The sequence below is a fragment of the Lutra lutra genome, chromosome 3 (genome assembly GCF_902655055.1).
Source record: "Lutra lutra chromosome 3, mLutLut1.2, whole genome shotgun sequence".
Lineage (NCBI taxonomy): Eukaryota > Metazoa > Chordata > Mammalia > Carnivora > Mustelidae > Lutra > Lutra lutra.
Window position 1 is genome coordinate 200,077,559 of NC_062280.1, and position 24,619 is coordinate 200,102,177.

The window sequence follows — 24,619 nt, forward strand, 5'->3', positions numbered from 1 at the left end:
TCTCATTTACCCAAAGTGCAGGAGGAGCCGAGAGAAGCCCAGCCCGGTCCCCGTGACACGCGGGGGGTGTCCTGCACTTTCCGCACACACGAGACTGCTTCTCCCAGGAGTGTGGAGGCCGCCACGGGCCGCGCACCGCTGCTGGCGCAGGGAAGGCGGTTTTCCTGCACTTCCCAGCGTCCTTCACACGCGGACAAAACAGCAGCAACCTTCGCCGCCGCTGCCCCAGCCGGATTCAGTCCCCGCCGCCCCAGAGGCCCTTGCTGGGGACGGTTTCCAGTCACCCCCCGAGCAGGTCCCCCCACACCCCTAGCTCCAGTGCTTCCATCCTGGCCCCTTCTGCGTGGAGGGTGACCGCAGCGCGGGAGGCCAGGACCGATGGGGACACTGCGACTCACAGGACATGAGGACAAAGGGTGGCAGGAAAGGGGGTGCCCCGTGACCCCCCTTCCCGCCAGGAAGCTCATTGCTCTGGCCACCCGCTTCCTCGTTCACCTTCTTCGGAGGTCCCCAAAGACAGAAGGAAAGGGGACGGGACAGTCCTCAGCCCCAGCTCCTAGAGGTGGACACCTGGGCCCTGGAGCGTCCTGCGGGGGTCAGTGCTGCTCTCCTGGGAGCAGAGACACCCCTGGGAGCAGGAGCAGGGGTGCTGACCCCGAGCCCCGCACAGCACTCCCCCTCCCGCCCTTGCCGCGCCCACAGTGACCCGAGGGGACGGGCCAGCTGGCCGGGCCGGGGTGAGAAGGCAGGCGGTCTGGGAAGACACGATTGCTCCCAGCTTCCATTCCTTATGGAAACGGAGTTTTGAGGCGTCCTTCGTGCGGCCGTGGGTGCGGAACGGTCTGTGACGGGGGTGGGGCCGAGCGTCCCACGACTGTCGCGAGCCCGCGTCCCCAGGAACAGCCCTCAGTGCGGGCGGACGGAGCGCCCGCGGCAGCCGCAGGCGGCCTGTCCCCTCCCAGACCTGCCCTCCCATCGGGCCGGGGAGCCCCCAGGTGACCACCAGGGCCTTCCCCGGCTCAGAAGACCAGTGAGGGCCGTCGTCCCTCCGTCGTCTACAACAGCCAGCCCTGGGGCTCCTCCGGCTCGCAGCCGGGGCACAGTGGCCCCACGCAGGACCAGGTCCGCAGGCGGGGACAGTGGTGGGGACGACCCCGGGGGGACCGCGGACCAGCCGCTCAGAGACCAGCTCCGACGGCCGAAAACGCTCGCGGTTTCTAGGAGGAAACGGGACCAGAGGCCAGTGCGGGCAGGTGGGCGGAAAGGTCAGGCGGGTCCCTGTCGCGGGGTCCGTCCTGGGCGGGGTCCGGCCGGCTCCGGGCAGGCCTCACCCTTGAGGGGCCAGCGTCGGCTCCCATCGGAGGACGCTCTGCTCTCTGCGATGCTTGCCTCAGAGAGGAGATGAGCCGGAAAGAAGCTCTTCGTCAGTTAGACGGTTTGAGGCCAAAACGGAGGTAGTTGTCGCCGCTCGTGCCTCCGGGGGTTACCGTGTCCGCGGATACCGCTGCCGGCGGCCACACGGCTCAGCCTGACCCCGGGGAGAGACGGGGGCGGCAGCCGCGGGCCTGGTTTGCCTCGTTTGCCCCAAGAATTAACCGAGCACGACCACGGAGGTCCACAGGGAGCCCTTCCCCGCTGGCCGGGATGGACACTGTGCAAACAGGGAGGAAGAGTGGTCAACGGATCCTGGTAGCTCCGGCACCGGGGGTTCGAAGCCCAGACACCGCCGGTCGGGGTGACGACAGGCGAACCACAGCCCAGCAGCCACCGGCGACAACGCACTTCAGAAACCGTGCGGATATTACAAAACATAAATATTTTTCTGCACACGCTCACTGGCTGACTCGCACAAAGCCTCCCTTATAATTACGGGACAGACACAAAATGAAAAGAATATTTTTAACAAAGTGCTTGCAGACGCAGCTGTACCCATTCTTAATGACTCATTAATGCCTCATCCAAAGAGAACCGTACTTCTTTGCCGCGTTGCGGAAGGTCAGCACACTGCGAAGCGATTGTCATCTCAGCGCAGACCTTCTCACAGACATTTCCTGCATTGTTCCGAGCCCTCCGCGCGCAGATGAGTCCATTGGTATGCAGATTGTCCGTCATTAAACCCATTTGAAAATCAGCGTCGTCACTGGTTTGCTGTTGGAACCCGAGCGTCTCCAGGCGCGTGCACGCTCCGTCCGCGCAGCCGGGCCTGCGGCGGTCCCGGGGCTGCCCTCTCCCCTCTGGGAGCCTCCGCGACCTCGAGGCCTGATGAGAGGCTGACCTTGACCTCGAGTGGAGGACAGGGACCGGGGCAGCCCTGCTCTGAGCCAGAAGAGTGGGAGGGAGCCCCTGGCCAGTGCCGCCACAGCGGGGAGACGGGCATCAGCCACCGCACACCTCCGGGTCCCCAGCACAGCGGGTTTGGGCCCGCAAGGCCGGGAAGGCGGCAGGTCGGGGTCCAGGGATCCCACGGAAGCCCGCGGCTGGCCCGGCCGTCTCCCCCACGAGACCCCGCGTCTTCCCTGTAGACAGACCACCTGGACTTGCTCTGCTGACGACGGGGGGGGGGGGGGGGGGGGGGGGGGGGGAGAGCGGGTGGCCGGTGTGTCTGGGACCCCTCCCCACCAGGGAACCCCAGAGGGAACAGCAGTCCGCACTCCCAGTTCCCCAGATTCCTATCCCCGGGTCTCCCCAAGCACCTGCTACTGGAGCCAGAGAGGAGGCAACGGTGTGCTTTTCACAAAAGGACATGCATGTCCCTCTTTGTCAGCTGTCCTCGGATCCCCTGCAAGGGCGTCATCCTTGGAGCCAGGACGACTTTCCCTTCTGAGGGACGGTGCCCGTGAGCACTCTCCAAGGGGGCAGGAGTCCCAGCTCAGGGCTTGTCCCTCCAAACACAGCCGCGTCGTTCACCACTTTCCAGAGGAGAGCCCGGTCCTGGGAACCCCAGGCAGGGCTTTCCCTCAGCAGCAGGCTGGCGGGGACCCCAAAACTGAGACTACGGAGAGAGAAGTCTGTGCAGATTCAATGAATTGTTAAACCATCAGGGTATTTATTTCCCCCCAGGTCCCATCACTGAAATGCCACCCCGTTCACAAAGTCAGGAGGATATACATCGAGTGTTTGGTAAGGAGCCTCCTCATATCAGCGTCTGGTCTGTATCGGAGGGGGGAGGGGGGCTCCCCGCACAGGTGGAGGGTGAGTTTCGGTTTGGGGCCAGAATCACAGTCCCCGTGGCCCACAGATTTAAGCCTTGTATGTGAAGAGTCAAACTCCCAGGAAGTTAAGAAAGAAGTAGAATTTAAAGCCACTGGACCAAAGAAGGGCCTTGGGATGTCACTGCGGCAAGTGAGGTCACCGGCCGGCGGGGCTGAGGTGCCGGAGCTCTTAGCAATGCCCGGATCCGAATCGAGCCCTGCCCGGAAGGCCTCCCGAGCTGGGGACCACGGGGCTCCCAAGGCTGCTCACAAGAAGCACGATGCAAGCCACAGAGGTCCCTGCGCATTTCCTAGTGGCCGTAAAGAAAGGAACAGGTGAAACTAATTTAGCCACATCTTACCGACGTTAGTGTTTCGACGTGTAACCAGCATGAAAGCTCTCACGAGATCTGTTCAGCGTTTCATCACACTGAGTCTTCAAAGTCTGCTGTGCCCTTCACAGCCAGGGGACATCTCCGTCGGACCAGACGCAGCCGCGTGTGTGCACGTGGCCGGAGCCCCAGAGCCCGCTGTTCTGGTCCGACGCTCATCTTCCATTTCGTGAAAGTGAAGCCTAGAGAAGCCCTCTGAGCTGAGAGGGGGGCTCGGGGCTGGGGACACCTCTGCCCACAGGGCTCGGGGCAGCAGACTGGGGGATCCCCTCTCTTGAGGAGGAGCCTGGGAGCATGATGCTGGGCTGCCCTCCAGGCCTAGAAACTCAGACGCCCACCCACTGGGCGACGTGGACACTTCCCAGCAGTGCCTCGGCCACAACCCTGGGCTTCGTCCCATTTCCAAGGCGGGTGTAGCAGAGGCTCAGGAAATCCTGTCTGACTGCCAAAGAGATGGTAGACAGACAGACAGACAGACAGGTGGGCAGATTACGTGAGGGAATGAGTCAATGAATGAACATCCTAGGTCACTGTGGGGGGGCCACCGGCTGCTCACCTAAGCAGTTCCGTCTCTGAATTGGAAGGTTCTGGGGATTCTCATGCCCTCGGGAACCTTCCTGCCCCTGCCCCTCCACAGAGCCAAGGGGACAGGCTTGGCGGAGCCCACCCATGAGATGAGATGGTAACGTGGGCTCTGTGTGTGGTTCAGGGCGTGGAGAGAACCCAGGGGCATGAAGGACCCCACCCCGCGCAGGTGTGCATTAGACACCCTTCAAACACTACGTGCAGGTTAGGGAAACTGAGCCCCGAGCCGGAGCTGGGAGGTAACCCTGAGTCCTGCGAACCAGCCCGGCAGGAGTGAAGCACCTCCAGGACCAGGAGCGGGGCTGACCAGCATTCCTGAGTTTCCCGGCGGGTCTGACCATCTCGGTCCCCACGGGACCAGAGTCACCAGTGCCCACTCCATCCCGGGGCTGGCCACCCAAGGTCCCGACCACCTGGGGAAACGAAAGGACAGAGTCACTGGGATTTCTGACGACACTGTGGGGCTGATCCACAGAAGCCCGGAAGGGGAATCGAGGCTCCTGCTCCCCGCCTCCACCCCACACCTCTCCTGGGGGAGAGCGGGAAGCCGTGAGAGGGGGACATCTGTGTCTCCCGAGGCTCGTGTCATCCACCAGCGAGAGCTGAGGAGCCTGTGGCTTCAGAGCTCCCCGCTGCAGGGCGTCGGCCAGGCCCCCGGCCCATGCATGGGGCAGAGGCTGGGGGCGGTGGTGGGTGGAAGCTCAGGGCAGCACAGGGACGGCTAGTGGGGGGGAGGGGGCGAGACATGGTTGCAGGCTGGAGATGGCTTGGAAGGGGGAACCCTGACGTAGGCACTGGCCAGAGGCAGCTCAGGGGATGTCATAGGGAGGGGGTCCCGAACATAGGCGCTAGCCAGGGACAGCCTGGGGGGATCCCTGACAGAGAGGCTGGCTGGGGACGGCTTGGGGAGGGGGTCCCTGATGTAGGCGCTGGCTGGGACACCGGGCAGCTCACCAGAAGCAATTCCCGTGGGAGGGTCAGGGAAGCACCTCGGGCTTTCTCTGGTTGGTCCCTGGACACAGGACAAGAGTTGGGGAAGCGGCCGTGACGGATCACATCCCAGCCAGCAGGAGCAGGTGGCCCCGGGGTTGGGAGGGGGGGGTCTGACTTCCAGGATTGCTGCTGGAGACCTCGGTCACCTTCCCGCAGCCGCGACTTCTCGACCTGGTGGGCTGGTGTTACCTTTATGTAGATCTTTTCATTGTCCGTTTGTATATTCAATATCTCATTTTCCAGGAAAGTAAATGTGACCATAAGAAATTAGACATAGCCTGGAGACAGTTTTCTCACTTGTACAACCTGTCGGGGCTCCCGGAAGGTTTTTGCTACAATTAGATGCAGGGGTCCTGGGGGCTGTTGGAACCTTCCGCTGGGCCTGCCTACCGCCTGCTCGGGAAGTGGTGTGAAGGCGGCTGCCCTCGGGCTCCTCTTGGCGCCGAGAACAGACACTGCCCACACATGGGGTTTGTCCTGTGGCAGCTGGGCTGTCACAGCTGCTCTGAGGACCTCCCGGGACGTCCGCGGCCAATAGGTATTACATGTCCCAGGGAGGCCACTGCAGCCTCCTTCCCAAGGTGGACTGGTTCCAGGAGCACTGAGTGGGCCGTTCAGTTGCCTCCTGTCCCTGCCAGTGCACCCCCTGCCTCGGGCCCCCTTAACCCCAGCCCCTGGTGGGTGCTCTGGAAGGTGCGGTGAATGGTCACACGTATAGAGTCCTGCCCCTCACACAGGGCTGGTTTGCTCAGGACAGAGATCAGGGGCCAGGGCTGGGCCATCCCTGACTCCTGGGCACCTGGAAAGTTTCTGGTACACAGGGCTCAATAATTCTTCGTTAGTCCCATGAACACCCACTCTTCTCTGTGACCCAAAATCTAACTAGACACCATGATTTTAGGGACTTCACATTGGTTCTTCTGCATAATAACTGGCCCAGAAGAGTGGCCAAGCTCTTCTGAAGGACGAAGCAGGTGTAACCAGAGAGGGCAGCAGTGAAGAATGCCCCTGGCCTCTCAAGGGGAGCCGAGCGGCACCTCCACCATGCAGGGGTGGCGCTCCTGTGTCCCCAGGAGCTCAGGGGCGTCAAGCCATGTCCCCAAAGTCAACTTGGCCACCTCCTGAGCTCATGACTTACGGTCATGGACAGTGCCTGCCGCTCCAGAATGGTGGCCACTCCCAGGGCAGGAAGAAGGAAGGTGGCGGGTAGAGACACCCACTGTCTTTGCCTGGAGAAGCCAAGTGCTTCTCAGAGCCCGTCACACGCCCTGCCCAGCTGCGGAGCCCACGTGGCCCTGGGGCCCATTTCAGGGTCTGGGTTGGGGGGAGGAGGAGGAAGGTGAGGCTATGGGGGAAGAAGGCCCCAGAGCTACACGAGAGCATCGCCCCATGCCTGCCGGCAGAGTCTCTGTCTCCAGTGACACTTGAGGTCTTCTTCCCCGGAAGTCATGTCTCCCCCATGACCCAGAGCCAGGGTGGACAGCCATGTGCTTTGCCCTGACCTCAGGGCTCCCAGGATGTGGCACTTGCCCACTGAACCAGGGAAGTCTGGGCAAACCAGGGCAAGGTGGTCCTCCTGCGGGGGGGCTCGTCTCGGTGCGTGGACCAGCTGGTCAGGGCGCCCACCAGCCTGCAGAGATGGGGCGACTGGCCACTGCCCCCTTCTCCTTTGCATTTAGCTTTGATGGTCCCCAACAGTGCTAAGTGCTTTCCGCGTACACTGCTCTGTGTGAACCTCCTTGCCTGAGGAGATAAACACAGGCCCATGCTGCAGACGAGAAAACAGGGTCCGGGAGAAAGCTGATTGGAACACGGTCCAGTGAAAGCAGAGAGAGACGGGTCCCCCTTGTCGGGCAAAGTCCGGTGCTCTTTTGTTAAAAGCTTCCTGGGAGAGGTCAGCAAGGCTCAAGGGAGAAAGCAATGCTGCGTCCTACAGAAATCAGGAAGGACACCACGCTCACACGGGGATGGCCCGGGGAAAGTCTCAGAGGGGACGGAATGCCCGGGGGAGCGAGAAGTAGGACTGCACCCGGGGCCAGGCTTCTAGCATGGTGCGTTTGGGGGGCCCTGTTTATTCTTCCAGGGTATCTGGGGTGTCTCGGGTTTCAGAAACTGCTGAAGGCAGTGGTCTCCCACCCAGACAAGGTTCTGCAGAAAGCCAAACCCGTGTGCACGGTGCTCCTTGAGTCCCTGTTTCCAGTCCCGGCTTCACAGGAGGCCTTAGGTCCGTGTAGAGCAAAAGTGTATTGTCCTGTACCGCTGGCTTTAACATGACTTTGTGTGCTTTTCCCAAGATGAAATTCTAGTCCAAGAGATGTTGGACCCAAATAAATCATCAATGGCTGGAAAGCAAAGGACACCATCAACATTACCAACAAAACCGTTCACGGAAAAAAGCAAGTATACATTTTTTTGAACCTATAACTGCGTATATTCCTGGGTTCGTGGGGGTAAAGGCACGATCCCATCATTCCATGTTCTTGAAGGCCAGCTACTTCTGGGGCAAAAGCAAATGAAAATGAGAAAGACACAGTTGTCCCAAACCATTTCTAGAACCTTCCTGAGACTGAGAGGCCTGGGCTGGCAGAGACGAGTTCCCCCTACATTGGGGTGGTCTCTGGGGTGCACACGCAAGCAAGGTCTTGTGCTCGGGCTGCGAATGGGGTCTAGCCAACGCGGGCTCCCGGGGCGCACGGAAACAGGAGCTCCCACCCGTCGGCACACGGACGCGGACCTAAGCCTGCTGAGAGGGTGGGCGGCGAGCCTGACCCCGTTCCACGGGGGATGAAACTAGGGTCTGAAGCACCAACCCAGGGCCACCCGGCGGGTAGTGAGCCAAGATAAAGAACGTGCTCTTCCCAAGGGCAGCTTCGCGGTGTCCGGAAGGCACCTAGACCCGAGAACCAGCTCGCTGAGAACCAAGGCGAGTGTCGGGGCGACACCGGGCGGGGGCGGAGCCGGTATCCGAATCCACGCGCTGTGCACGAACTACATTAGCAGCAGGAGAGGTCAGCCCTGCCTTGAAGTCGTGCCTCGATGTAAACCCCAGTTCCCAGCACGGCGTCGCCCGACACCGCCGAGGCCCCCGGCTGAGGGCAAGGAGGTCAGACGAGGCCAGACTCCCTCACGTGCGAACTTGCCACCGCACGTTTTCAGTAGAACCTGACCAGGCCTCCGGCAGTCCCTGCGCCTCAGTGTGGACCGGAACGCCCGTAGGCACGCAAGCAAAACTCGTTTCCTTCTTTCTTCCGTGTTCTTCCTTGCAGATCCCATCCTGGACGAGAATTTCCAAGTTGGTGCTCCTCAGAGTTACCATGGACTCTCCGATAACCCACAGTTGTCTCTTGGCAGTGAAGACAAAATTTTCAATAATGGTAAATGCAACCCCGTAACCCCTGCTTGCGTCGAGAACCCAGTGGGAGGACGGAGGAGCCAGGCAGAGGCCGATGGAGACAGCCCTGTCGTGGAGGGTGACAGTGTGGCCAGAGAGGGAGGCTGCTCTCCACCCCCCACCCCGGCGGGCAGACTTCCCTTCTCTGTCCAGCCCCCACCCCTGCCCGTGGCCCTGGCCCTGGCAAAGCAGGGCCTGGGGGAGGAAGACAGGGATGTCCCCGCAGGCAGGTGGCCGTCTGCAGGAAGGGCTGCCACACTTCCCGCCCCTCCCAGTTCAGCTAGGTCAGTGTCCCTCCTGGGCGCGGTGGGTGGGGAGAGCCAGTGCCTCCCCCCAGCCAGGGAGGCCCCCAGGAGTGGGGGAGAGCGTCCCTCCAACAGCCGAGGTGGCTGACATGAATTCCAGTCTGCCAAGGCTCCAATGGGCGCCACGGGATGACAGATCTTTCCTTTACCCTAAAGATGGCGCAGAGGAAAGGTCGCCTACGTAGGTCACAGGACGCCTGCTCTGCGCTGGGCCCCGAGGCAGGACCTTGTCTAATGGCATCTCTCAGCTCCTTTCACTCTGCCTGTGTTTATTTATAGGGACTGCTGCCCTGAGGAAGGGCTAGTCCCATATTTACTCACTCGTCCCGTGCTCCTTCCTCATCCGCTCACCCGCATGTGCTCTGGGGGCTCTGCCCACTTGCCACTTGTGTCCCGTGGCCACGCCCTTCTCTTGAAACCGTCCCTCCTTTCTGGCCCCTTGAGGTGTTCTCGGCCTCTAGCCCTTCCCCTGCCCCGGCTCCGGAGTCTGATCTCCTTTCCCAGAGAACAGAACTTAGAAACGAAGACCTGGGAGCCAGGCAGACAGGGAGGAGGCCGTCGCTGCCAGGCCCCCTCCGCAGGCAGGGCCAGGAAATAAGTGACCACACGGAGACACGCGGACACGCAGACGCGCACGCACACAGAGGCACACAGAGGCACACACACCCAAACACACAGGCATATGCACACGGGCACGCGCACAGACACACACACACACACACAGTTCCACTGAACTGTCGCCCTCCTCCTTTCTCTACGTAAAACCACGGCTTCAAGCCAATGCCCTGATCCCACCCAGTATCACAGGGTTCCCCCAGGTCTCCGTCCTCCTCCTTTGCCACTTTCTGTTAAAAATACGGCTCCCATTTTCCACAACAATTGAAGCCCTGGCTTCGTCCTGGAGGCATAGACTCTGCTACCCGCAGCCGCAGCCGGGAAAAGTCAGATCCACTGATAGGAGAAGGGTGCTCGTGAGTTCTTTGTCACTAGCCAAACGCAGTTTCAAGGTCACCTAGACTGGGTCTTTCCTCCTGCCCGTTCTCTGTGCCTCTGTCTGAGCTCACTGCTACTATTGGCATCATTTTTTGGTTTCCTCATGCTGTTGATTTTTGATATTTGTATTTGAATATGTGAGCCTTAGCGTGGTTTTAAAAGTCATCACAATAGAAAAAGGTACATACCAGAAGCTACGAGTTGCCCACCACAGTATGCATCCCCAGGAGACCAACCCCGCAAGTCCCCAAGTCCCTTTGGCAGAAATGAGGAGCTAACCATACACTCCTGTCCTCCTCCCTCGTTAGATGAAGGTGCTCACCACAAATTTCCAGCCTCTGCCCTGTTCCCTGCACGCTGCTCGCTGAGAGTCACTCCGCACCCGTCTCAGCAATGGTATCTGGTCTTGTAGCCCCTTTGTACTCCCAGTGCATGTGGACCATGGCTCCCGCCCTCGCGCAGTCCTTCTACGTGCTTCCATGTGTTGTTTCCACAGTTACACACAAAGTTTCCAGGAACATCCTGGGGCACATGTGTTTGCAAGTCGTCGGGGATGTAAATCCTCACAACTGGGCGGCTGGGGCAGCGAACGAGTGAATATTCCTTCCTAACAGATGACATCGGACTCGATGCCTGAGTGATAACTTTCCAGACCACATTTTTAGATTAAGCTTGAAAATGATATTGGCATTTCCACTTAAAGTATTAAAATAAAGTATGGGTCCAAGTGTTCATAAGCATGTAACCAAAACAATGTCCACCTGTTTTTTCCATGTTCATCATCAAAGAACCCAGCATTGATGAGAGTTATCAGATCGGCGGTCCTGAGGGTTTTGGCGAGTCCCAGTTTTCTGGCGGTAAGCACAGACTTTGTAAGAACAGTAACGGCGACTTGGGAACAACCCTGCCTGTGTGCGGGGGAGACTCGGGATAGGCCTGTCGTCTGCCTGGTGGGTGATGAGTGAGAATGTTCAGTTAATCATTGCTTCTATAGAGTTTTCCAAATATACTGCATTATCATGTACACATAGAATTTTCTTCTTCTTTACCAATGTTTAGGCATCTCATTGGTTTCTCTTATCTAATTGCATTGGCTCCTATTTCGAAGATAGCAGTCACAAGTATCAGAGTTAGTGCGTTTCCGTGCCTTGTTCATGATCTTAGCTAAAATACCCCTAGTATTTAGCCAATAAATAAGTTTCTGGCCCTAGAACAAAGGCATGCATATTTTAACATCTAAAGAAAGTATCCATCCATTTTTTAATATTTTGTCACACTCTTTTTCATTCTTTGGCAATACTCAATGTTTTTTTCTTTAGGCCTGTCAACGTGAATGATGTATGAATGGATTTTCCAATATTGAACCAACCTTGCATTCCTAGAATAAACCTCACTTGTTCATGTTGATTATTTTGGATTCTGTTTGTCAATGTTTTATTTAGTATTTTTGAGCCCCAATACAGTTCATAAGTAGTATTAGTCTGCAGTTGTTTGTCCTATCTTTATCAGGTTGAAATGTCAATGTTACACCTCCTTCACAATAAAGAATTTAAGTGTTTTTCCTCCCTGTTGGAATCTCTTTGGAGATTTAGAGCATTGAAACCAGATGGTCCTTTCAGATTTTTTAGAAATGCCCTGTGAAACCATCTCCTTCTGGTGTTTTTTCTCAGGTAGTTCCTTAGTAACTTTTTCTGTTTCTTCTAGGAGAAGCGATTTTAGCAAACTCTTATTTCCCTAGAGAATCCATTTCTTCTGTGTTCCTCGAACATATTTCCATGGACATATCTAAACCATCTCATTATCTTAAAGGTATCACTTTTTCCCACTGCGATTCCCCCTTGTCATTTCTAATTTTATAAATATATGCTCTTCTTTTCCTTCCTAACTGGTCAACAAGTAGCTTGTCTATTAATTTTTTCCCAAATTCTAGGGTATTGACATATTAACTAACTTCACTGTATTTCCAGTCTGCTCTTCATTAATTTCTGCCTTTGTCATTAATATTTCTTTCTTTATGCTTTTTTTTTATAGTGCCCTTTGTTGCCTCTCTTCCAGTTTTAGAGCTGAGTAATTCATTTATTTCATTTTACCAACAAGTGGTTGGTGCTCTGCTCCTTTAAACATAACCCATAGATTCTCATACACAGTGTTTTAATTATCATTATTTCCCAGAAGTTCTATACATTTTAGTTTTTAATTCCTTTATACCCAAAAGTTGTCTATGAAATGTTTTCCAATTCTGGTGGTAGGATCTTTTCTCTTTATTTCTGTTAATAATTTCTGGGTTTTATGATACTGTGACCAGAAAGTGTTTTTAGTAGTTCTGCTTTGTGTCTGACATGTGTTTTCTTTGCAACCTGATGTATTATCAGTTTTTGCGAATACTATGCAAACACTTGAGAAAGTGTGTCCTCTGCGGCCGGGCTGGGAAGGGTGCTTGCTGCGTATTTATACCGTCTGCTTATCGATGATGCTTTTCGAGCCCCTCTCTGCTTCCCCATCATTTTCTTCCCCAATTCTTTTCCCAGGATGGTGTGCGAATTCCCCCACTGTAAATGTGTTTGTATGTGTGTCCTTGCCTCTCCTGTGGTTTTTGCCACACAAGCACGATTCCTGTGGCGTTTGGTGTGTGGCTTGTCAGGAGCACCATCTCTCCCTTGTGAACTCCAGCTTTCCGTGTGGGAAAGAGCCCATCTTTGTCCTGTTTAATGCTTTGGGGCTTGCATTTTACTTTCTCTGCTATAAGGATCACCACGATCCACTTTCTTAATATTTTAGTTACCTCCTGTGTCTTTGTTCATTTCTTCATTTTTAAACAACTAAGCCGTATCCCTGTAGGTCTACAATATAGAAGCAGATCTTTCGTGAGCCCTTTTAAGTCAAAGGAAGCCGCATCGTGAAGTCCGAAGCCTCCCTCCAAGGAAAGGGTCGAGAAAACAGTCTGAGCCTCCATCACCTCTCTGCTTCCCCTCACCTCCTGCTCCAACCTGAGCCAGACCTTCTGTTATTTTAGTGAAAGTTTAACAGAAGGGTTAGGGCAACTCCCAATTCAGCTGGGCTCCTAGAAACCAAGGGGAAGTTGTAAGGCGGACCTGGGAGCCCTGGATTCCTGGGGGAGGTTAGGCCTCTTTGTTTCCATGCCCTGCTCCACCCCCATCACAGGAGTCCTTTGGGCCCCCCCCACCCCGGTGCACCGTGGCCTCCTGAGGAGGATGCTGTGTCCTCCTCGCGAGCCCACAATTTGTATAGAGCAGGTGTCTGTGTGTTCTGGGTGGATTAATGAAGCATCACAGCTGAAGGGGAACCCAAAACCTTGGGGTTCATTTGAGCGCAAGCCCGGCAAAGACGCCACCATGGAAATGTGTGGAGAATATGTAGATTCATGAACACCGAGAAAAGGCAAGATTCCATAATGTTCTGACAACTTTACAAGCTACTGAAAGGCAGCGCAACGGGTCACTGCGGGCTGCACGGGGTGCCCAGTTCTGGGGCCACAGACGAGCCTCCAAGGACCCGATCTGAGGTGCTCCCGGGATCGGCGGGGAAATGGGCCAGGAAGACAGCGTGCCCTGGGGGCGCGGGTGGCCTCAGGGGAAGCCAGCTGGAAAAGCAGGGGAGCAAAAGAGCAGCTTGTGGAAGGCGAGCCACAGAGACAAGATCTGGCAGAGCGGAAAGACGAGACAAGGAAATGCGGACATCTGGAGAGAAACCGTCCCCTTCTTGGGAGTCAGTGCCACCTTCCCCGACGAAGAGGCACCCTCCGGCAGGTGGTTTCCAAACGCGGCCACCAACGGGGCCGTGAGATCGGCTCCTGGGGTCAGGGTCGGCACCAACATTTAAAACACAAGGATAGGATGAAATCAGAGAGCCCATGCGGGTGACACTTCCGGTTCCCAAGACAGAGTCCTGGGCTGTCACACGATGCCCTCCCTACCGCCAAAGGCAAGCCCGGGTCCCCCTCTGCAAACCTCAGGGGCCAGATGGTTCAGGCGCATCCCCGACCCAGGCTCAGTGCTGCTTGTGTGGAGCGGAGCGAAGAACGCAGGAACGGATTGTCCCTCTGTCCTGGGGGCACGAGTCCCGGACGAAGGTCAGCGGTGGCTCCCTTCCACGCTCTCCCAGCAACTGGTGGTTTCCCTGAGGTCTTTGGGCTTCCCTCCCCGCCCTCTGCTTTGTTGTCACATGGCCTCCTCCCTGTGCACATGTCTCTGTGCCAGTAATGACACCTGTCATGTGGCATTAGGGCCACCCTGCTCCCAATGTGACGGCCTCTAACTGGTCACACCTGCAACAACTCTGTTTCCAAATGAGACCAACACAAGGACTGCAGGGTGACCCACCACCTCACCTGGCAGCAGACATGCTCAAGCCCCCCCGGGAACCAGGCCACGGGGCTTCCCCGGTGAACGCGGATGGCATTAAAGAAGAAGTAAATACTTCACCATTTTAACTTAACTAAGAAATAGTGCGAGGCTCAGAGGAGCCCTGTCTTCTTTGCCGCACGGTTTCCCGTCATGGTCGTCCAGGCCCCATTGCCCAGCACCAGCCAGGGACGGGAGGGGAACAGGGGTCCCACGACAGTGGTGGAGGCGAGTCCCCAGAAGGTTGCTTCTGAGCCTTCAGTGTCCGGAGCCCCTTAGAAGCTCAAACCCACCATGGGAGCTTCTCTGTGAAGAGACTGTGGTCCTGCAGGAAGGGACCTTCCAGACTCTTCCCACCCCTGAGCCAAGACTGCATGGCATTCAGTTTTGTGCAGCGTCTGTAATGCCAAGAGCATTCAGTGTATCACTCGGGGGCTGAACCCGTGTCTTCACCCCGAGCTTCGTTGTTCTGGACAGGAAATCACAAGGATGTTTGGCCAGCTCGAAGTTGTCTGTAACCATAGCGACGCCACGTCCACAGCCCTTCAGCTCCTTGACATAGGAACAAGGGCCCCACAAGCCCAGGGTCCCCATGGCGTCTCCAAGGCTTCCCCCAGGCCACATGTGGGTTTGGCACCGAGGGGGACAGGTGGGTGACTTGTGGGCGGCCTGACACCATCGTGTCTGGATCTTAAGCTCCTGGGCAGGCGGCGATACACAGACCGCCAGCATGGAAAGCCACGCTCATGCCCTTCCCCGATCTGGAGAAGTGGATTTTGCGGCCAGTGAGAAAGTGGCCATCGGACAACAACTCCACCAGAACTCAGACCTTCCACCTGCAGCCCGCAACACCCATGCTGCCCCCCGAGGCCCAGAGCGCCTGGGAGGCCCACGACAGGCAGGCCCCGGAAGGTGCTGCACAGGCCACGGCTGCTGCATCCAGCAGGCATTCAGCCGAGTCGCCGCTGAACACAGCAGCCAGCCGTCCTACCTCCTCCCAGAAGCCACGCAAACCCAGCTCCCTCCACAGAGTGAGCCGGTGGGGGAAGACGCGGCCGTGGTCACTAGATGCCGGTGAGGCAGGGGCGCACACACAGATCCATGTGCAGACATGCACCTCGTCTGGGAGGGAGAGCTTCCGGTCTCAGACAACCTTCTGACCTGAGAAACTGCTTCTTCACATGAGTAACTTCGATTCTTCCTCAGGAGGACCCGGAGGGACCCGCAGGGCTTCTGCATGTCATCTCCTCGAGGCTTGCTTGCCCCCTCCCTGCAGCACTCACCCTAATCCCCCCCCCACATGCGTCTGTGGAAGGGGACAGACCGTGGCCACACTGGGTGTTGTGACATCCACTGGACCGTGAGCCCCTCCGGGAAGCCTCGTTCCCGGTGCCCCCGTGGGCCTTGGATCCGGCTCATGAAGACTAACTGTTCGTCCATGACCGTGATGAGCATTGCAGTGACGGTGATGCTCTCGCCACGTGCCCAGCACTCACATCTGAATCACACCATCAGCCTCACAGCAGCCCCGTGTCAGGCCCATTTCACAGATGGGGGCTGTGAGGCCTGGAGACCCAGGCTCTCGCCCTAGTGGGCCCTGGGGTGTGGGCCACAGGATTTGCTCCGGACCCCTGATGGGAGTGATTCCTGTGTCCCGGACAGCTAGAGAAGCCTGGGTGTCCCACAGTCGCCCAGAGCCGTCCAGACCAGCTCTGCTGACTAGTTCTTGCTTTTTCCAGCTCTGTGAGCAGCCCAGCACCCCTGCCTCCGCCCTTCCTGTCTTTCACTTGGCAGATCCCACCTGCTCTGTCAATGGGCTGGAAACGTTGCCAGGGAGAACAATGAGGTGGTGATTTCCCTTTCAGGTGCTCGCTGCAGGAAGTGATTTCCATCTAAGAAGCCAGCAGGGAATACTTCCTGCCTCCCTGGCCCCCCCCACCCCCCGAGGTGGGGACTAGAAGCCCCAGAGCCCCACAGAGCTTGGCTCCCCCTGCAGGCATGGCCCTCCCCAGCCTTTGTGTGCCGATTTATCTAGAACTTTCTCCCGTCCTGTGGAAACCCATCTCCACCCAAGAGCTGTCAGGTAGTCCGTTTTCCTGATGTTCTCTTCCCTTCAGCACTGACTTAAGTATAAAGTGGGTTTTGCTCGTCCATCGTCGGAGACCCCCAGAGCTGGCAATGATTCATCTGAACCAGGCTAGAAGTCAACCCATATTGTCTGTAGACAAATAGTCACCTTGGAAAACAGTCATCGTCTTTGTCTCTGGCCAGCAGCGGTTTGGGGACCTGGGGCCTTCCAAATTAGATGGAAGGAGTAGTTGTAACACCTCCCTGAGGACTAATGGATTAGGCTGAGCCATTAGAAAGGATGGTGCAGGTCAAAAATGGTCCGATGCCGGCCCTCGGACACTTTTAGGGGCCCCTGGGGCTCAGTGCAGCTGGGGCGCCCCTCAGGCTTCCCTCCTCTCCGTGCTTGGCCTTCAACCCAGGCTCCGCTGCTGGGAGCAGGAGCACTTCCCACTCCTGTTGCCACAGGTGGGGGCGTCCCCCCCGGAGGGGTTCCCTGAGCTCCAGCCTCTGCCCCAGACAGATACACGGACAGGCTTGCAGAGGGGTCTTGAGTGCCTTTGTTCCACACGCCGAGCGACCCACATGTTTTGGACTCCTTGTCCGTGGGGTACACTGAGCTCCACCACTGACCTCCCCAAAGACGTAAACGTATAGTCAACGTAACATCGTCCTCCGAGCCATGCCTCGGGATTGTGAGGCAAAGGGTTTAGAGTAGGCTCCAAGGAATGAATCTCTAACGTGAAATTCTGGCCACCAGAGCAGGCACCTCTCGGAAACTCACTGGCTCTCCTTCCTGGGCTGGAAGGGTTCTCTCGGGCTGCTGAGCAGCAGGAGGCCACCGATCCTGTAACAGGACCTTTCTTTGATACATGATCACTTTCAGCTTGATCTTAACCCAGGTTCTTACCGGTATCTGTCACCTTCCACTGGGAATCCAGCTAACCCTCCTGGCATCTTACTCGGCTGAAGCGGGGTATGAATGGTCAAGTTTCTGTGAGGCATGGGAACGCAGGACACCATGCAGGGCAGAGGCTAGGATCCCGTAAGACCCTGGCTCCCCCTCTTCTTGGTTGCGTGATCTCATAGAAGTGACCTCCCCTCTCTGAACTTACAGTTCATCATCCGTGAGCCAGGGTCACAGCCCCTTAAGCGGTAGGATGAGTCAATTGGATGACAAAGGGAAGGACTTAGGGCAGATCCTGATTCATAAGACAGGTTAGGCATTCCCACTCTACCTCCTGTGCTTTGGTAAGATACAGGCCCCTCTGTGAAATCGTCCTCGTTACAAACTCACACAACCATCACCACAAACATGACACAGAAGACATACATCACCCCACAAGCCCATGCTCTCTACTCAGCTTCTCCCACCACCTCCAGCCCTAGCAAACACTCACTCGTGTCCTGTTCTGTCGTTTTCCCTTTTCCGGAACGTTAAATACCACGAACACTGTGTAGACTTTTGAGCCTGGTTTCCTCAGCCTGCACAACGCATTTGAGACTCGTGCACATCAGCCCATCGGTCTTCCGCTCCTTCCGTGGCTGAGCGGGGCTCTGTTGTGGTCACTGCCAGTTTACTCCTCAAGCACCTGCCGAATGACACTGGGCTTGTGTCCAGGTTCAGGAATCACAGTAAAGCCCCTGGAAACATTTGCATACAAGGTTTGGGGTGACTGTAAGTGTTCCTGTCATTCGGGTAAAAGGCCAGAGGTGTGGCCGCCACGTTTTACTTCACAAGAAACTGCCAACAGGGTCTCGCGTTCCCAAATCAGAGAGTTGCCCTGGGTCACCCTGAGCATTGACAGTGGTGGTGATCTGCGTTTCCCCAGTGGTTCATACCATCGAGCATATTTTATGTGTTCATTTACCATCTGAATACCTTTTTTGGTCTGGTATCTTTTCAAAATATTTTGCTCATTTTCATGAGTTTGTTTTCTTACTGTTGAGTTTGGAGAGGTATTTCCATATTCTGGATACGAGTCCCTTGTCAGACGTATGACTGGGAAGATTGTTGCCCGGGATGGGGCTGGTTCCCCATTGCACAGCAGTGCCCTTCAGAGATCAGGGGTTCCTAATACTAGTCCAACTCAAGTGATCACTTTTCATTTTTGGAATCAAATATAAGAAATCTTTGCCTACTTCGAAGTCGCAAACATTTTCTATGTTCTTTTCTAGAAACTTGGGAGCTGTAGGACTTACATTTTGGGCTGTAATCCATTTTGAGTTAGTTTGTATATATGGTGTAAGGTCGGGATTATTTTGTTTGGTTCGATTTCTCGCATGACTGAGGTCCAGCTGTTCCAGCACCATTGTTGAAGGAACCCCCTCCCTCTGTTGAACTGCCTTGGCACGGAGGTTGACAATCCGTTGATCTTATACCTGTGGGCCGCTTTCTGGGGTCTGTTTGGTTCCACTGACCAGGGATCTGCTTTTCTTTAGATAACACATTGTCTTGGTCACTACATGTTGATACCAAAATCTGGAATCAGGTAACGTGAATCCTCCCACTTTGTTCTGATTTTCAAAATCAAGTAGGTTCCTCTGGTTTCTTTGTCTTCTCATATAAGTTCTAAAGACAGTTAATTTCTGCAGAAAATTTTCTTGGGACTTTGGCTGGGATTGTCACAGATGTATAGATCAGTTTGACAGCACTGACTTTTGGACTGTATTCAGCCTTCCACTCTATGGAAGGTGCCATTTGGGGCACCTGGGTGGCTCAGTCGGTTAAACATCTGACCTCAGCTCAGTTCATGATCTCATGGTCCTGGGACAGAGCCCTGTGGTGGGTCCCCCACTCGGTGGGGAGTCGGCTTGCCCCCTCCTTCTGCCTCTCCTCCTGCTAGTTCTCTCTTTCTCTCAAATAGACATGAATGATGCCATTTACTTAGGTCCCCTTCAGTTTCTCTCACCATGTTTTGTAGTGTGCACCGTAAAGACCTTGCATATATTTTATTAGATTTATACATAAATATTTCATATTCTTGATGTTATCATAAATGATACTGCTCTTTAAATTTTGACTTCCAGTTATTCATTTCTCGTGTATAGAAATGTGGTTTTTTTCGTGAAAGACTGCACCCTGCCACTTTGCTCCCCTCACTCTTCAGTTCTGGAAGCTTCCCTGTAGATCCTCGGGGACTTACTACATAATGAATCATATCATCTGCAAATGGATATTTCTTTCCTTCCCAATAGGTACACCTTTTATCCATTTTTCTTGTCTTACTCCCCTAGCCGCAGTACAATGTTGAAGGAGAAGTGCGAACGGCAGGAATGGGCATCCTTGCCAACAGGTGTACCTGCGGCGGGCAGAGAAAGTTTTCTGTAAAAAGATAGTAAATATTTTAGTCTTTAATTCCCAGTTGCAAATACTTACCTCAGCCATTGTAGCCCAAAAGTAGCCGAAGACAATACATAAAAGAATGGGTGTGGCTATATCGCAACAAAACTGGATTTCCTGAAGCCAGTGCTGACCCGTATTTGGACTGAAAGCCATAGCTTGCCAACCCTGATCTACTGAAATGGTCCATCGGTGCTCTCTACTCTGTTCCTGTGCTGAATTTCATGTCTTGACTCTCTAGTGCTGAACTAGACCTGTATTTTCAAGATAAACCCATGAGACATTTTCCTTTTTATGTATTTTGGATGCAAAATCGTGAGGAGCCCCGTGTCGATTTCCCTTCTCAGGGATCACTGTCCCTGGCCGTCTGTTGTCTGATCTGTGGGCAATCATTGTTTCATGTATTCTTTTCTGGTTTTCAAATTAAACTGGGAGGATGAATCTGGTCCTTACTACTCCATCTTTTCCAGGCATGAAAGTTCAAGTAGTGCACTTTCACCCATGGGCTTCCATGGGGAACGCTTTAGCTCTGAAAGCCCAGGATTTCAACTCTCTCAGACGCTTCAGGACAGCCTGGAAGGATTCTTTCCCAGAAGGGCCTTCCACCATATCAGTGACCTTACACAAAGCTGCTATGCCTCACTGGGGTCTCAACTGCAAATGGAAAGTGAACATTTCCCACAAGCCTCATTGGATGCATGGATGTTCAAATGGAACCACACCCCCATAGGGATGGTGTAGATGTTACCATTGTATGTGAAATCCTAAAGGCTATAGATTATACTCCACAAATAAGCAAAATTAAGATGCAAAATTTTTATGCTTATTGATGAATTACATGTTTCCATAAGTCAGTCAGCCTAAATTGTCTGCCAAATTTTCCTAAGCAATTTCCTCTAAAACAAAAATGTAAACGTGGCCTCAAACATTCAGGGAGAGTATGATGTTGGCAACAATCTTCGTGGTATGGATTTCCACTGGGATACACAGAAACGGAGGGCAACCATGACCTCCAGGAGAAAGCTGGAAGTGCGGGGTCCACTGTCAGAAATGGCCTTCCTTTCTGCTGACACGTTTCTTCAAATTTTAAAGTTCTACCATGACCTTATAATACTTATTACAAATATGAATTTGTTGCCTTAAACACTTGAGAGTACTATCTTAACAGCCTAAAGCAGCTTGAAGCCTCTACGGAGAGTTTCCCTCTCTCGTTGCTGGAATAACCAACCACCTGCATGACTTCCAGAGGGTCTGAAAAGACTTCGCGACCCAAAGTGCCACTCCTGACGTCTAGAGCTTGCCTGAACTTTGGGTTACCAGCTAAGTGTCCCATGGGACACACGCCATTCGGTGCCATGATCATTAATTTCCTATTGCATTGGCCTTGGCAAAAGACTCACTCACGCACTCAACGAGCGCCTTCTGAGCGCCTGCTGGGCGCTTCCCGGTAGGCGAGGGTGGCTCTTCTCTGGACACCCACAGAGCAGTGGGAGACGCAGACCAGCCAGAAACAACTCGGGACACACATGTGGGACCAAGATAAACGTGCTAAAGTTAAGGATTTTCTTAAGCATCCTGGCTGTGTTAAATGGAGTTTTGGGAGAACTTCACGGGGGCGGATCTCCTGGATACACCTTAAAAGTAGGGAAGGTCGGGAAGGAGAAGGGCGAGAGCACCCTGTAGGCCACAGCAATGGTTACATCCCAAGAAAAGGAACCTCACACACTGGGTGCTGCTTTGCATGGGTCCTCTCCCACCCCGCTCCGTGGGGCCAGCGTCTACCCCAGACCCACCCCATGGACCCAAAATCTGCCCCTCTCCCCAGCGCTGAAACCCCACACAATATTGTGAGACCCCCACACAATATTCATTGGTAAAAAGGCCTGGACAGGGCAAGGGTCGGGGTTCATCCTTTTGAGGAGTGAAAGGTCTTCAAAAATATGTGCCCAGATGCAAGGACAGCATCCAAGGGACCAGAGGGAACCATGCAAGCTCATCCTCAGTGGAAAAGGAGGAAACAGAGAAAGTTGACAACACATGTCTCCACCAGTGCCCATGAGCCACACACACTAGCTTCTGGGCTCCCTGAAAACCTCTGAGGTTGAAAAGGAAAGTTTGGGATCACGCCTTCAAGACTGACCAAATCTTGATCATTGTACTTCTTTTCTCCCCCAGGAAAGAAGAATTTACAAAACGAGCAATATAAAAAACTGTCAATTCTGGACAAAATCCTTCAAAACTTTGGGAAAACTTCAGGTAAACTAGAATAATAGATAAGTGGCTCCTTGCACTGGGCCATCCCCCGCTGTGATGAGAAGTAAACCGTCTGCTCCAGGGAACCACTCTCTGGAGGGACAGGAGACTTGGTCCCTGGGCAGACCGGCAGGGAGCTCCCAGTGGGTTTCCTGTGTTGTCACTGCAGGGCTCCTGGACCCCCGAGTCCAAATCCGAGGAGTCAAGGGCCACATCCTGGGCATGTGGGGCTGCCGACCTATACCCCACGGCCAGGCCTGGGAAGGTCCCCAAATCTCACTGCAGGCGGCCTCCCATCTGGGGCTGAGCCTCAACCACTGGGCATCCCCGACCCCTTCCCTTTCAGCCAACTTCCTAGCTGCTGGAGTTGGTCCACGAATTTCCCCTGGTGGCTTCTGCCCAGGCCCCATGCTTCTCCCTGGAACTTTCCAGAACACCTCTGAGCCTCTTCTCCAGGCCAGTCTCCTCCTGTCCTCCCAGCCTCTCGCAGGTAGACTCCGTAGTCACGTAGATGGTTCGAATCAACTCCTCCAGCCTTCTAACCACCACACACCCATGATGTACCCCAAGACTGGCTGGTCTGGGGACTCATCACACCCTAATTTCGAGCTAGTGTTCACGAGGACCTGCAAGGGTTTGTAAATGTGGCTGCTAAGCCACACGCATCGGCTCCTCGTAGACCAAGCACAGGACCAACGGTTTAAACCTGGCCAGCTTCGTGCACCTTCCCCTAGTGTTTGCTGAGCACCCGCCCCGGGCCGGGCGCTGCTCGGGGGGCTCGGGATTGCACAACGCAGACACACGCAGCCCCGCCCTCGCGGAGCCCACATTGCAGGGGACCGTTCGACGGCCTCTCCGCTCCAGCCTGTCGGGACACTGCTGGGTCTCCCCCGTTTCGTCGGCTCCTCCTCCAAGCTCCCGATCATGGTCACTGTGGCCAGCCTGTCCTCTCGCCCTCCGTGTAGATGCCGGCCAAGACGGAGTCCCAGACGTATCCCTAGAGACCTCCCGGTTGTGCGAGTGGTCACCAAGCACAGCAGGAGCCACCCTGACGCCACGGGGCCAGAGCCAGCCCTGGGGCCTCGAGACCCCAGGCCCCCCAGTCTGCACCTCCCCGCAGCAGGCCCCCCAGTGCAATCAGAGGTAGAAAGGGAGGTTAGCGTTTGCTCCACTCATGGTAGATTCACCGACTGGGCCTGACACCCAGCCAGTTTCTGCTGCTGGGACAGATTTCGTGAGAGACTTTGCCGAACTCGCAGTTCCCGGGGACTGGAGAGTTCTGTCGTGAGAACACAAAGTCTCTGAGGCCTCAAATGTCTCAGGCAGGGCCCTTCCACCTGACGAAGCCCCTGCAGGCCGCCCCGTGCCTGGACTTCTGGGGGATGGGCAGCGGACGCTCCTCGAGGGCCGGGGCTGCTCCCAGCAGTGTGCGGACAGGAGGGACCAAGGTCCTTGGCCTCTGGGAACCTGATGTCACAGGCGTGGGTCCACAGCGGGCTGCCCCCGAGGGGAGGAGGGCCCCGCCCCGCCCAGCTGCAGAGCTCAGAGGAGCCCCCACTGGCTTTGGGGGCAGAAGGCAGTGACAGTGAGGCATTAAAGGGGGCAGGCTGGCCCTCCACCTTGTCCTCCTCTCTCTGCGCTGCTCCCCCGTCGGGGTCACGGCCTCATGCTCCCCAAGATCCTGCCGATTCTCTCCCCGACCTGGCCTACTGCCAGCCTCACCTGAACCACACCTTGCTGCTCCCTCTGGCCGCATTAGCCCTGACCTCTCCAGCTCTGTCTTGTGCCCTCCATCCTCTGCGTGTCTGTAGGACAGGGTGCTGCCCATCCCGCAAGCTCATCCTCCCCACACCCCACCCAGAACCCTCTCTACTCGCGGCTCCATCCAGCCCCCACAGCACCTACGACTGTGGTCCACAGGCCAGGGGCGCTGGAGGCCGGCTTCACACTTCTCCAGTCCCTGCAGAGGCGGGACTCCCAGGAGGGTCTGAAAGCCAGGCTCGTGGGAATAAGCAGGGCTCCTAGAACTTCAAAAGGAAACCTCTTCTCTCCGAACAGGGAACTCTCTCCAGTGAGCGGACGAGGAGGGCGAGGCTCTGAAGGGCTGCAGAGGGCGGTCAGCGCGGCTGTCTGCCCCGAGGGGCCCCCTCCACAGCACATCCAGACTCCATGAGACCCCACAGCCCCTCAGGAATAAAGAGTATATATGTGCACATGTTGTTAACCACCTTGCACACAGAACCGTGCTTTATTCACGCAACTCCAAGTAGGGCTCCGCTATTCGTTAAGTTAGAGGGGACGTGGGTTTCTTTCTTTCTTTCTTTCTTTTTTAAGGAAACAATAATTATTGAGTCTGAGAAAGAAGAGCTTCTTAAGGTTCTTCCTCTTTTTGAACAGGACGGGGTTTCAGGAAGCTTCTGAGAATTCTGTCCACGATGAGCCTGAATCAGCCCCCCACACCTCCCTCCCATGCAGCACCTTGCAGACCGCACAACACACGTGCACGAGACACACGCGCGAGGTCCCTGCATCACAATGCGTACCGCACACGGAAACACGGGCTGGGTCTCGGGGGTGTGGAAGGTGACCCACGGCAGTGTGGGGGGGCCAGAGCTGCTTTTGCAGCAAGCGCCCTTATGCAAGCCCCTCTGACTGTGGGTGGTTATCCCTCTGCTGGACTCCTGAGGTGAGGCTGGGAGAGCCATTTGGGGCAAATGCGATCACCTCCTTTCCCCAGAAAGGCAG

At 55.5% G+C, this 24,619-nt stretch overlaps 1 protein-coding gene across 3 annotated transcripts in view; it reads left to right on the forward strand.

Annotated features, from left to right (window-relative positions):
• Positions 1-24,101, forward strand: part of LOC125094847 (sperm acrosome-associated protein 7-like) — a 24,934-nt gene extending 833 nt beyond the window's left edge. For 2 of the 3 annotated variants that reach the window (XM_047720439.1, XM_047720437.1), the window contains exons 2-6: positions 7,456-7,557; positions 8,428-8,535; positions 10,639-10,707; positions 21,797-21,877; positions 23,933-24,101. In XM_047720439.1, coding sequence (XP_047576395.1) covers positions 7,456-7,557; positions 8,428-8,535; positions 10,639-10,707; positions 21,797-21,877; positions 23,933-23,949 — 377 coding nt within the window. In that variant the 3' untranslated portion in view covers positions 23,950-24,101. Of the gene's footprint in view, positions 1-3,060; positions 3,121-7,455; positions 7,558-8,427; positions 8,536-10,638; positions 10,708-21,796; positions 21,878-23,932 lie in introns of all 3 variants that reach the window. The other variant, XM_047720436.1, reaches the window with a different exon arrangement.
• The last annotated feature ends 518 nt before the right edge of the window (positions 24,102-24,619 follow it).